The following is a 12,309-nucleotide window of genomic DNA, read 5'->3' as shown; positions in this document are numbered from 1 at the left end:
AACACAGCAGGGCCTTTTTATCAGAAAAAAATAAGCAATAAACGTATAAGGACAACAGAAAGAATTACATTTGCTACTTCTGTATGATTGAAAATGTAGGAATGTATTACTCTGTCACAACCACCATTTCCATCCTGTACCATCTGCATTCCTGTGTTCATTGACTATTGGCAGAGTTGTTTATCCAGTACAGTGGAGGGTTAAAGGTGGTCTTCTGATTGTTCAGTTTAAATGTATCATGTTGGGTTTAGTCACATGGTCAAGGGATAGAGGATAAAGCACAATGTTTTCATAAGCTCTTTTTGCTTTCTCTTCTTCTTCGGGCTGGTCTCCACGAGCTCTGCTCTTGGACTCGGCTCTTTCTTTATACTTTTCTTCTTTACCTGAGCTCTGGGGTTCAGGCCATTAGTCCAAGCTTTTAGTTCTCAATTGTGACTCTTTTTCTTCTAAACTTTTTTTCTCTGTTCTCTATATACCGTCAGGTAATATCTCACATACATTGGAAACCGTTAATTGTACATGTATTATTTACCATTCATGCATTTATAGTGTAACCTCTTATATATTCTATATCCTCTTGTATAATAGCAGTGGCGGATCGTGACTGCACATCCGAGGGGGGCTAATTCAAAATATGTGTTCGGAGTGTCATATGTGTTGCTTGCGTTTTCAAAATATGTGTTTGTTGCGTCATGTGAACCTATGTGCATCACGTGTTTTGTCAAAATAAGTGCCTGCTGCACACGCGTCAAAACCGTTTATGATTAAAGAGACGCTCACGTTCCCAAAATACCCGCAAGACACTCCCTTAACAGTAAACTCTGATTACGCATGAGATTGTGCGAGTATCTGGCAAACGCAACAGCGACTTTTTTATCATAAACCCTTTAGATGCGTCTGCAGCAGGCACTTATTTTGACAAGACATGTTATGCACACACGTTCACTCGACACACCGAAAACATATTTTGAAATGACGAACCACACACATGACGGGCTACATACATGTTGTGACGAACTTTGCATCGTGCGCCCTCGAAAAAAGAAGTCACAGTCCGCCACTGTATAATAGTATATTCATACTCTAGCAATGCTCTCCAACATATTGTGTAAGAAACCCGGGAACGATTGCAGTTTTGTTCTTAGGATCCCTTACACTTTTTTGTTTTTACATGATGTAGTTAAGTTTCCAACTGTTTTTTTTTTTGGTTGTATTTAAAGAGTAAAGTGCAATGCGCCACTAATCATTACAATTAGCACAATGACACAATACTATTGTTTGATAGAGTTTTTATTGCACATTCAAACCTTTACTATACACATAAACCACAGACATTAAACACTAACAATAAGACACAATAACTTAAAGTTTCATTTTTATAATGCATTTATCAGTTCTACAAGAAATGTTATGCGTGTTGAAAATGTAAATTAAGGCATATTCTTTTCACAGGTTTTCTTCCTGTGACAATGACCACTTTAAAGAGAATGTAATTATTTACAATATCTTAACAAATTCTTTTTTTCAAAACACTTGACTATTATGGGAAAATGATACATTTTGATATTATATTGTCATCATTATATGAAGAGTTTGGTTCCAAAACGCAATAAATCCATTTTGACAAATTTCGGTAAAAACGTGTTTTCTATACCAAGAAAGTGACAAGATGATTAGCACTATTTTCTGTTACAAACTTTCACATAGCATCTTTAGGTTATAAAAACAAAAAATTCAATTCCATAACTTGATTTTCAAAGATTTATTATAAAAACGAATTATTTTTTTCACAAAATGCAATAAATCCATGACAAGTTTTTTTTCAAAATGCTATAAATCTATTCAATCAATGTATAAATGTGCATTCATCTTTGCCATTTTATATTCATTTGACTAGTGGTATACAATGATAAAAAAAAATAAACATTAATGGCATTAATCAAAACACTTACTTTGTCATATTAAAAACACTGTCATTGATGTGGTTATACTTGACGTCGTCGTTGCTTAACATTTTTCACAGCGATCAGCTGTAAAATGTTTTGGTCCTGCTCGATTTTCGTTGACTTTGAGTATAAAAATGGAAAGTTTTCATAAGATCCCCTGGGGTCAATGTGTTAGCATGAGAGCAACTTGATACTGTTGGGAGAACAAGCAACCGTCTCCCGAGTGCCTCTCGCGTAAATGATAACATGTTGATGTCTTACATTTCTTTCCCGTCACAGAACCATCACAGGTTTATCAATGCCATTAAAGTGTTTAATGGCATTTTGTTTTTGTTTGTTTGTTGATCACGAAGTACAAAGTAGATGAGGGAAACTAGGATTCTGTGTACTCAACGCGCCACCATTGTTTGTTTACAATGCGTGGAATTGTGCGCTGTAATTTGTATTGCGTTCTGTAGAAAAGGAAGAGTGGCGTTTATCGCGTTTTGAGAAAAAAGGGAGAAAAGATGACAGAATAACATGGCGGATATTGGATTTTGCATAAAATTAAGAATTTACTTTTAAATACTAACCTGATATAATACTGATTTGGGCAGTAACTAATTTAAAAAAAAAAGGCGTTTATCGCGTTTTAGAACCCAACTCTTCATATATATCTCTTCATATATATCACACACATGGCCGTAGACAGCTATGAGGTCACAGAGGTCCGGACCTCGGTATTTTTTTCATATAAAAAACTAAAATTTGAAGGACTAATTAGTTTTTCAAAAAGAATCCGCATATATAATTAAGTTTGGACAGTTTACTGTATAGTTTAGTGTAAAACGACTAAGATTGGTTTAAGCTGCGATGGCGCAGGTACAGAATTTGCAGGGTTTGCCAGATCCCATTGTTGCCAGATCCTCTTTAGACGTAGTGTTTTAGCAATTAATGTGACACTTTGACATTATCTATAAAGTGATTGTGTAGGTTAGTATTAGAGATTTCTCTGATTTATTTCTGAAATACAAGGTTTGGACGAAAGGCCAATTATTTTTGCTTGTTTTTCGTACTAATATCTGGCAACATGGAAACTGAAAGTTATCGAGACGCATAATTCAGCGCGAGCAGGTTATTGCTGATACTACATTCGGTAAGATAAAAGCAATAATCATCATAATTGTGTCTGTAAGAGTATCAACAGTATCAACAACACTATCGAAAAACAGAAAATAACTCTGGTACAAAGATGTAGAAGAATTGGGTTTAAATAAAATATGCCAAATATGTTAAAACAAGTAGCGTAAAACGGTAAAGATAAATCTTAACAAAACATAAGCATAAAGAATTCTGTTATTTCATTTAATTTAGAAGTTAACCTTTAACAAAGTCATGCTGAAAACAATAAGAGCACTAAACAAGTTCTTGTTTAAAATCTTGTAACGTTTTTGTTATATAATATTGCTTATTAAAATGATTACAAAAATAAACATTGTTGCATGAAAAAGTAATAAATAATCCAGCAGTCCCAGTCCATCCCCCAAAACAGAGAGTGTGTACCCAAAGTGTAAAAAGGTTAAGACAGAATATTTTAGATCCCAGGTAAAAATCAAGTATGCATAATGTACTTAAAACACTTAAATACTAGCAAGTACATTTGTAAGTTATGTAAAGTTATGCTACAAATATACTTATTAAAAGTAAAGTTCTACTTGAGCAGTACTTCAGTTTACCTGAAAAAGTAAGAATACCAGTACCAACTAGATTTTTATTGAAATAAATTATGTCTCAAAATAACACTTAGATGTTCTTAACTTAATTTTAAGAAGTACCAAAAACAAATGTGGTATATAGGTCACAAAATGAGTGCACGAAAATAGTACATTTACTAAGTGTACTTAAAAAGTGTATTTTATTTAAGTGCACTTTTTTTACCTGGGATAGCATTTGTTAACTCTTAAAACCCCACCCTGAACCTCGGTAATTTTCAAACCCTGGCTACGGCCATGGTCACACACTTTGATGTATCCTGCAGAGATATCTGCATGTACATAACTAGTGTCTAAAACACAAATTTATGAACTTAGACCTTGCTTTTCTATCTTTATTATGAACTACATTACAGTAAATCATTTCAGTTTTGTGTGAAATATTTAAATGAAATCATCTGTCACTTCTAGACTGCCGGTTTAGTTTGCCCTGGGTAGTAATGGCCACATAACTGTATACTTTTTATAACAGCTCTTAAAAGTTTGATATGTTAAGCAAAATACCCACTTAACATTGGCTACTTTTAGGCTGATTTAATCTGTAACCTGTAAGTGTGGCATTACATCTTGCTTGATCACGATTCTCCCTCTATCAGCTCTGAGTCTTTCGTATGTTCAGTCTTTTTCTTCATGATGGTCATTTCATTTTGGCATACTGGGAAACACAAAAATGATTATGGGTCAGTTTCGTGGACAAGTCATATTCAAGTTCCAGACTAAAATGCATGTTTGAGCTGCTTTAATAAAAAAAAACTTGGAGATGCACAAGTATTGGTTTTCTTCTAAGCTTGGTTTGTAAAAACTACTTAAAAATGTCCTAACTATTAACTGATTAATCTAAAACCTATCCAGGAAACCACGCCTCTAAGTCAATTCAAACGAATGACAATTCTTTTCTCTAATGCTATACGAGTCATTAAACGTGACTCAATAAGCTTACTTTATTTAATATCCAGTCTGCATCAGATATAGCTCTTTGAATCATTATCTGAATCCTCTCTGAATCATCTTCGTCTGCATGGCTGTTGAAGCTCTGGGGAAAAACACATTCACACCTGACAGTAAGACCATTTTCAATTCAGCTAATATACAGTAAGTAAATCTACACAGAGCACTTATGATAATAATGACTGGAAAAGTGAATTTTCAATAATTTATATGGTTAACAGATTTTTTGTAATTTTACATTGAAACATAGACTGACTTGGACATACAAACCTGTTGAACATTTTGCTGGCCAAAACGACGACTAAACACTTTCTTAACTCTTTAACAATATGCCCTGGCTGCTATTAAATCGTGTTGTAACAGCAAGAACGTTTTAGTTAAAAACATACAAAACCAAACCAAACTGATTTTCCCAACTTAAAAAAATATTTTAATTTTTTTTTAATCATTTACTCTCTCTCATGTTGTTACAAACCTGTATACATTTCTTTGTTCTGATGAACACAAAGGAAGATATTTTGTGGAATGTTTGTAACCAAACCGTTTAGAGGCCCCATTGACATAGTATTCATTTTTCTAACTATGGAAGTCAACAGGGCCTCTGATCGGTTTCTTCCTTCGTGTTCATCAGAACAAAGAAATTTATACAGGTTTGTAACAGCATGAGAGCGAGTAAATGATGAAATTATTTTCAGTTTTGGGTGAACTAAGCCTTTAAACTGAACAAAATTACAAGACTATACCCATACACTATATACATGCGCCAATGTGACATTTATCATGAGAATTATGACCTTTTCAGTATCCATTCATTATACAGATGACCTTTGCAAGTTTGCCTGCCTTCATGTGTCCCATTGCTGTTTAATCTGTATCATCCTATAGTAATGCTGATTTGACTACTGACACTTCTGTATTTAGGCCCAATAAGACAGTATTCTGTACTATTATTTATTAACTATAGTGAATTGATAAACCGTGGTAAATACTGTAGTATACTTCAATGTTTACTATAGTAATGTATAATACAGTATTCAAACGCAAACTGCTTTTCTATTTAAAAAATCATCTGCGTTTACCTGTCTGATGGCATGTTTATAATGTGTTTGCACTGCAGCTGATGGTAGTAGTTTACAGCAGCGCAGTAGATAGCGATACAGATGCAGCGGCGTGCGCACAAGCTCAGCTCCTGCCAGAGGACACATGAGGACACTTTCAATAAAGTTCACTTATTAATATTTACTTATTTACATAAACAAAATCACAACATTGAACATGTTGCTTAGAGCGGTAAGTCCAAAAGTTAAGACTCGTCGACTGTATGGGACAATGTTATAACATGTTGAGTTTTGCGGCGAGGGAATTACTTCCTGCCATGAAGTAAGCCTTTTCAAAATAAAAGTCCTACTTAATGCAAGTTAACAAGTTGCATACATTCTAGCTGTGAGACTTGTTACAGATAAAAACCAACATTTTTATATTGGGGTTGGCTGATAAGGATGTAAAAGTAACCATGTTTTTAATATAGTAAAATTGTATGGGTTTTGGCAGATTATTTTATTGTTTTACAAACCATATATCATGGTTAAAACTTTGTTAACTTTAGTAAAATATATTTATTTTGTGTTTAGTAAGGATTTCGTACATTTTGTATGGAGAGTTTCAATGTGGTTGTTTTCAAACTCTACACTGCAAAAAAATGAATTTCAAGAAAAATTGTACTTAGTACTTCTGTCTTGTTTTCAGTAAAAATATTTTAAAATTCTTAAATTAAGATGTATTTTCTTGATTTAAGTGATTTTGTGCATAAAACAAGAAAAAAAGTGGCTGATGAGGTAAGCTAATTTTTCTTGAATTTGAAGAAAAGTTTCAAGATTTTTTGCTTACTACATTGGCAGATTTTATTTTGCTTGCTTTATGCACAAAATCACTTAAATGTGACATTTTTGGTCTAAAAAAAACTAGACTTATTTTCTTGGGTTGTTTTTATCATCAAGAAAAAAGTATCTTAATTTAAGAATTTTTACTGAAAACAAGACAAAAATACTAAGTACATTTTTTTCTTGAAAGTCATTTTTTGCAGTGTACTCTTTCTGTACTATAAACAAATAATCTTCTCTACTATGTGTTTAATTCTTAAATAAAGGATATCTTGAACTTTTCTAATGAATGTAAAAATTTCCAAAAGACTGAAGAGACGTCTGTGCACTGAGTCACTAAGCGTCCAGATGGCGACCCACAATCCTCTCATTTCATTGAGTGCCAGTGAAAGCTCTCATTGTTCGAGAGGGAAAAGCCCTAACAGCATCAAAGCCATTCTTGATGTCTGCACACAAAATTTTCCACACATCAATGATAACATTTTGTGTTCCTCAAGATAAACCAAAAAAGCAGATGCAGCTCGGAATATGAATCTACACACTTGACCATAAAACAAGGAAAACCTCTGTTAGACGTATGTTGTCGTGTCACGTGGACTGATATTAAACATGTTAATTTCCTTTTTTCATACATTCTCAGAAAATGGTACAAAAGCTGTAATGCTACTCCATGGGTCTTCATCCTTTTTGTGAGCAAGGGCTATCACAATGGACAAAACAACCTGGAGGGCTACTTTTTGATATAGTCTACTCCAAACTTGTACTTGTTGATTTGATTTAATTTTACTTGTTGATATGTTTTATCATTGTTTAAAATGTAAACATACATAAAAAAGCCAAGCTAATATAAAAAATATGTAATAAATAAATATTACAATTGAGACTATAGAATGTGCTTTTGTGGGCACCTCATAAACTCTACGCGGGCAACATGTTGGAGACCAATGTGCTACTCTTTAAAATGCCATACCGTTTAGGTGCAGATATATGTAAATTTAGTACCAATATGTACCTTTGATGTTCTAATTTACACTCTTTAGGTAAAAAGGTGTAGTTTTTAAAAAGGTACCAGCCAGAGACAGCTTTTGCACCTTTTTTGAGAATGTAGGTATAGTCAGTGTTGAGGAAAGTTACTTTTAAAAGTAATGCATTACAATTTTAAGTTACTCCCCAAAAAAGTAACTAATTGCGTTACTTAGTTACTTTTCATGGTGGAAAGTAATGCTTGCGTTACTTTTAAGTAACTTTTTCTTACTTGGCTAAGGCTTGATCTCTTTCAGGCCTTGCAGGTGTTTCGCAAAAATGTCAAGCCCTGGTCTAGCATCTGTTCCCGCTCAGGCGCACAGAGTGTGTAATTCGATGTTAATATGTTCAGTTTAATTCAGTACATTATTTAATTTTAAACTGAATTAAACTGAAAGTAACTCACATTACTTTTTTAAAAAAATAACTCAAATATTAATGTGTACATTTATAAAGTAATGCGTTACTTTACCCGTTACGTCCGAAAAGGAATATTACGTAATGCGCGTTACTTGTAATGTGTTACCCCCAACACTGGGTATAATACTCATATTTTCCCAATAAGCAACAAAAATGAATAGCAGACTTTATGATTTATCTATTATTATTGAATTACACAAAAACAGCTGTGACATTTACCCCAAAACTGTCTAGTACAGTATTCTCATCTTATAATAATGTCATATAATAATGTCATTATATATATATATATATATATATATATATATATATATATATATATATATATATATGACATTATTATATCTAATATTTTTCATCAGAAAGTGAACCATTCAAATTGCTTTTCTCATACACTTTACTTGTTTAATCAGATGAGTGTAATGTAAACCTCGATAAATAGCTAAATGTTTTGAACCTTCCCCCCAGTTGGCAAAAGAGACATGACAGCAGTTTCCTAATGTCTATGTACTCCTCCACAGTCACATCAAGGCCTTTTGGTTAGATCTCAGTGCACACATGTTTATGTGGAGCAACAAAAATGAACATGTTGTGTTTTTACAACAGATACAAGGCCAGATGATAGAAGCACCAACATATCCAGAGTCACGGTTATTGTGTTTGTGGGAATACCATAATTGTGGATATCAAATTCGATTTTTAGAAAAATGGATAATACATTTGATCTTAAATTAGAACAGCGATAATATAGGGATGAAATTTAAATATGTAAAAAATACATATTTTATTTGTGAAGAGTTCATAAAGTTGTAATATAAGGTATTCCAAACTCTTCATGAATATCAGATGTCCTCCAAATACTTCTTGAAGTTTGCAATTCGGTGCCAAGTACCTCAGTCAACACTTTTCCCACAAACAGCTTAGAAACATTTGAAAAATTCAGTGATAAAAATGCACATATTCAGAGTCAGATAAAAACAGAAACGGCACATTTCTTTAAATGTCAACATTTAATGAGTGTCACCAATGTACTTCAAATCTACACTCTGAAAAGAGACCGGTGATTTTTCCAAAAAAATAAAAATAAACATAACAGAACAGCCACAGAGTGTTTCGGTTCACATAAATCAAATAAAGCTTCACTTTCAGAGCATCGAACTCAAACTTTATATTATAGTTGTGTGTGTTGTAAAGCGTATTCAAATACCATTAAATCTGGGTATAAACTTTTTATAAAAACTCAACAGCAGGTGTAGTACCTTTCCGGTTTTGCCTAACCAAGCTTGTTTGCTTCGATTTTAAAATCTCAAGCGGTGTCTCTCTTGGTGAAGTACACCATGTTCATCATTGTGGGTTGTCTCGCAGGACAAGTATGCTTTGTGATCTAACAGTTGAAGAACACTGGGGTGAGAAGTTGAACATGGTAATTTGTACAAGAATATGATGATGGGAACCACCTCCAACCAATTGAAATTTGAATGACTTTGATTTTTACTGTATATAGGGTTCGATAGGAATACAAAAGTCGGAAGGGACATTCAAGTTTTAAATCTCCACATAGAAATAAAACTGTGGAGGTAAACAACCAAGTCATTAAGCTCAAGAGGTAGAGACCAACAATGTGAATCCATTATATACATATACACAGACAGTTCAGTGTTTCTTTAAAGGAAATTAATAATAATAATAATAATTAATAATAATCATCATCATAATTAACAATAATTAAAAAAGGGCTCTACTTCAATACTCGTATCCACAGTTCTGCAGTACATACAGTAAGACACAATTAACATAATTGGTTATGTTTTTGTACTTATATACTGATCTGGATTATTTCGTTGTCTACACTCTCTAGTGCAGGGGAAAAACAAGAAGAGGAAAAAATATGTACAATTATATGCAAGTCTCAAAAATAAAATCAAATTTCACAGCCCTAAAAATGTGCAGGCTAAATCAACTTCTTTACAGCAGTATTACGTTGTTTTTGTAAAGTTTTTGTTTGGCGATTTTTTGCTTCTGTCAAAATCTACCCGCTACTTATTTACATATCGTATTCGGTGGATCATGGGAAAGCATGCCAAAGCACATTGAGAAAGAAATAAAAATTATAATTATCTAAAAATATATTAAATATCTTCACTTTTTGATTCGAGTGCAGAATGCATTATGGGAAATATATGCATGTTACAGTGAAACTGCTCCCAAGTGCTTTCGTGACCCACAAACACATGATCAAAGAAACCTTTTTCAGACCGCCAAGATTTCTTCAGCAAAAAAGGACTTTGAGGGGTTTCAAGAAGACACTGAACTGACACAAACATTGTGGGTCAGTTAAAAACATGCACAGGGTCCATACATGCACTCACACAATGGTGTTATCATTAAGGATTGGTAACATACCATTGTTTTTATGGAATGGTTCGGTTGATCACGACCGAGTCAACCTATTATCTTTTATCCTTGAGAAATTTTGGCTTTTTTAATTGACTATTTTTTGTACATTTGGTATCAATCATCTGCATGCTGCGCGTTCTAGGCAGGGTCCGAAATTAACGCTCACTCCTATCAATAGCGAATTTGCATCAGAAATATTTCTTCTTACTGACCATAAAACTGTATTAGACATTATTTTATTATAATATATCTTGCTTTGCTTTTGATGTCCTGTAACAAAGACATTATTTATTGTCACAGCGACACCTCTCACAGTAAATAAAGATGCACCCAACTGGTGCTCAATTTGTACATCAAGCCATTAAAACAAAAATATCTTCATACAGCGGCAGCAGGCTGCATTGTATTATCATCACAATTCAATCTAAAATGCACTCGTGTTAATTTTGGACCCAGTTTCTAGGTACTCCAGCGGGGAAAGCAAGGGTACAGGATTAAGTCATCAAACAAACAGACGTCCCCATATCTATGCTGTTACACGCGTTTGTCGCCTTCTCTGCATGCTCTTTTCGGTGCACGTAGGAACCACCTACGGGCCATACATGACCTCTCGTATTGAGGTGCATGCACCCATGGCACCTTTATGCTATAGACAAACCATCTCTGTGGAAGAACAGCCAGTGGTACATTTTGCCAATCTTGCAAGCTTTGGATCCTTGATGCTAAAAAATGCTGTGCCGTTCTGTTGCCCAAAAACACTAAATACTGACGTATCCACATTTAGAAGTACTACTATAGCATCTCTGCAAAGTGTTGCGCTAACACTGACCTTTACTGGTGAAAGGTGGATGAGAGAGACGGTGAGATAGAAACAAACCGAATAAATGGATAGAGAAAGAAACAAAAAGTGAAATAAACACTACACACTACAGCTGAAGGAAATAAATGCGATGAGCCCAAGTGGTCACACAGTTCGTAGTTGAGATGCAAGCATGAATGAGAGAGATAGAGGTTGCCTTCCGTATCACGTGAAGCGCCGCACTCGGCTTCCGTGAATAAATAAAGCGGGACTACGCGGATCGACTCCATGAGAGTTTTCCTTCAGGGATACCGTGCAGAGATCGCCGCCCTGGTGTCCAAAATACATTCAAGTCCACAGGGGGTCAACTTCGTCGGCCGAGGCTGCGTCGCGAACCTTCGGCGTTTAACTACTGAGTAGTGGGTATGCTTTTCCATACCATGCAAACCAACCCCCATGACCACACCAACCCTTCCCGTGTCCCGCTTGAACTCAGCAGTGGTTGCTTCTATAAAACTCCATTTTATAGTATTACAGTACACACACATATCAGCAACATGGCTAATCCTAGACTCCAGTGAAATGCTACATAGTTTGGGGATGCCTGGGGGTCAGTAGTCCAGGGGGCGTGAGGGGTGGGCGCGGGCCGGTGCCGCGGGAGGGATGTCCACCACCACTGGTATCACCAACGTCCTCAGCTACTCCCATACTAGAGGAGACGGAGGCATCTCAGATGGTTGAGCTACTGTCGAGCTGTGGAGAGATAGAGAGATAAGAGATTTGTGTCTTTTTTCTAGAAAAATGTTGATTTCTACATATATTGTTGCGGAGGAGAATTTTTTTATGATTATTTTTAAAATAATTACTGTTGTCTTTGAAATCCCAGAGTATCAAAGTTTGATTTCATTCATTTTTAATGTTAGTTTGTGGCATTAATTTTTTCTCAGTCAATATTAACGATATCAAGGTTATTTTTCAAAGAATGTGCTTTACATTATGGATGATGGATGACATTTTTGTAGAAAACAGTAAATCACACACAAAAAAAGTTAAACTGGGTCACAATAATGTATATCAACAAAGATAAGTTGATACTCGATATCAATACCAGGGAAATACGATAGACAATACTAATTATAATAGTG

At 34.5% G+C, this 12,309-nt stretch overlaps 2 protein-coding genes across 2 annotated transcripts in view; both read right to left on the bottom strand.

Annotated features, from left to right (window-relative positions):
* Nucleotides 1-3,387: 3,387 nt before the first annotated feature.
* On the bottom strand, nt 3,388-6,027 carry lyrm9 (LYR motif containing 9). Its single transcript, XM_055196789.2, has 3 exons — nt 5,725-6,027; nt 4,638-4,730; nt 3,388-4,352 (listed from the first exon to the last, which is right to left on the bottom strand). Exons 1-3 carry the CDS (start codon nt 5,848-5,850, stop codon nt 4,335-4,337), a joined length of 237 nt encoding a protein of 78 aa, XP_055052764.1. The 5' UTR covers nt 5,851-6,027; the 3' UTR covers nt 3,388-4,334.
* A 2,932-nt stretch (nt 6,028-8,959) lies between these two features.
* Nucleotides 8,960-12,309, bottom strand: part of nlk2 (nemo-like kinase, type 2) — a 97,883-nt gene continuing 94,533 nt past the window's right edge. Inside the window, exon 11 of the mRNA XM_055196787.2 lies at nt 8,960-11,917. Within this exon, the coding sequence (XP_055052762.1) occupies nt 11,863-11,917 (55 nt within the window). The 3' untranslated portion in view covers nt 8,960-11,862. The remainder of the gene's footprint in view (nt 11,918-12,309) is intronic.

Source organism: Misgurnus anguillicaudatus, chromosome 24, assembly GCF_027580225.2.
Source record: "Misgurnus anguillicaudatus chromosome 24, ASM2758022v2, whole genome shotgun sequence".
In the NCBI taxonomy this organism is placed as follows: Eukaryota; Metazoa; Chordata; class Actinopteri; order Cypriniformes; family Cobitidae; genus Misgurnus; species Misgurnus anguillicaudatus.
Note: the sequence above shows the minus strand (reverse complement) of the source record. Positions and strands in the feature narration are given on the sequence as shown.

Bases quoted from the DNA above. Each gene is read 5' to 3' on its own strand.
- lyrm9 (XM_055196789.2), bottom strand. From the start codon at position 5,850: ATGTGTCCTCTGGCAGGAGCTGAGCTTGTGCGCACGCCGCTGCATCTG. The intron at 4,731-5,724 runs GTAAACGCAGAT...GTTTTTCCCCAG, and splicing joins ATAAACATGCCATCAGACAG to AGCTTCAACAGCCATGCAGA.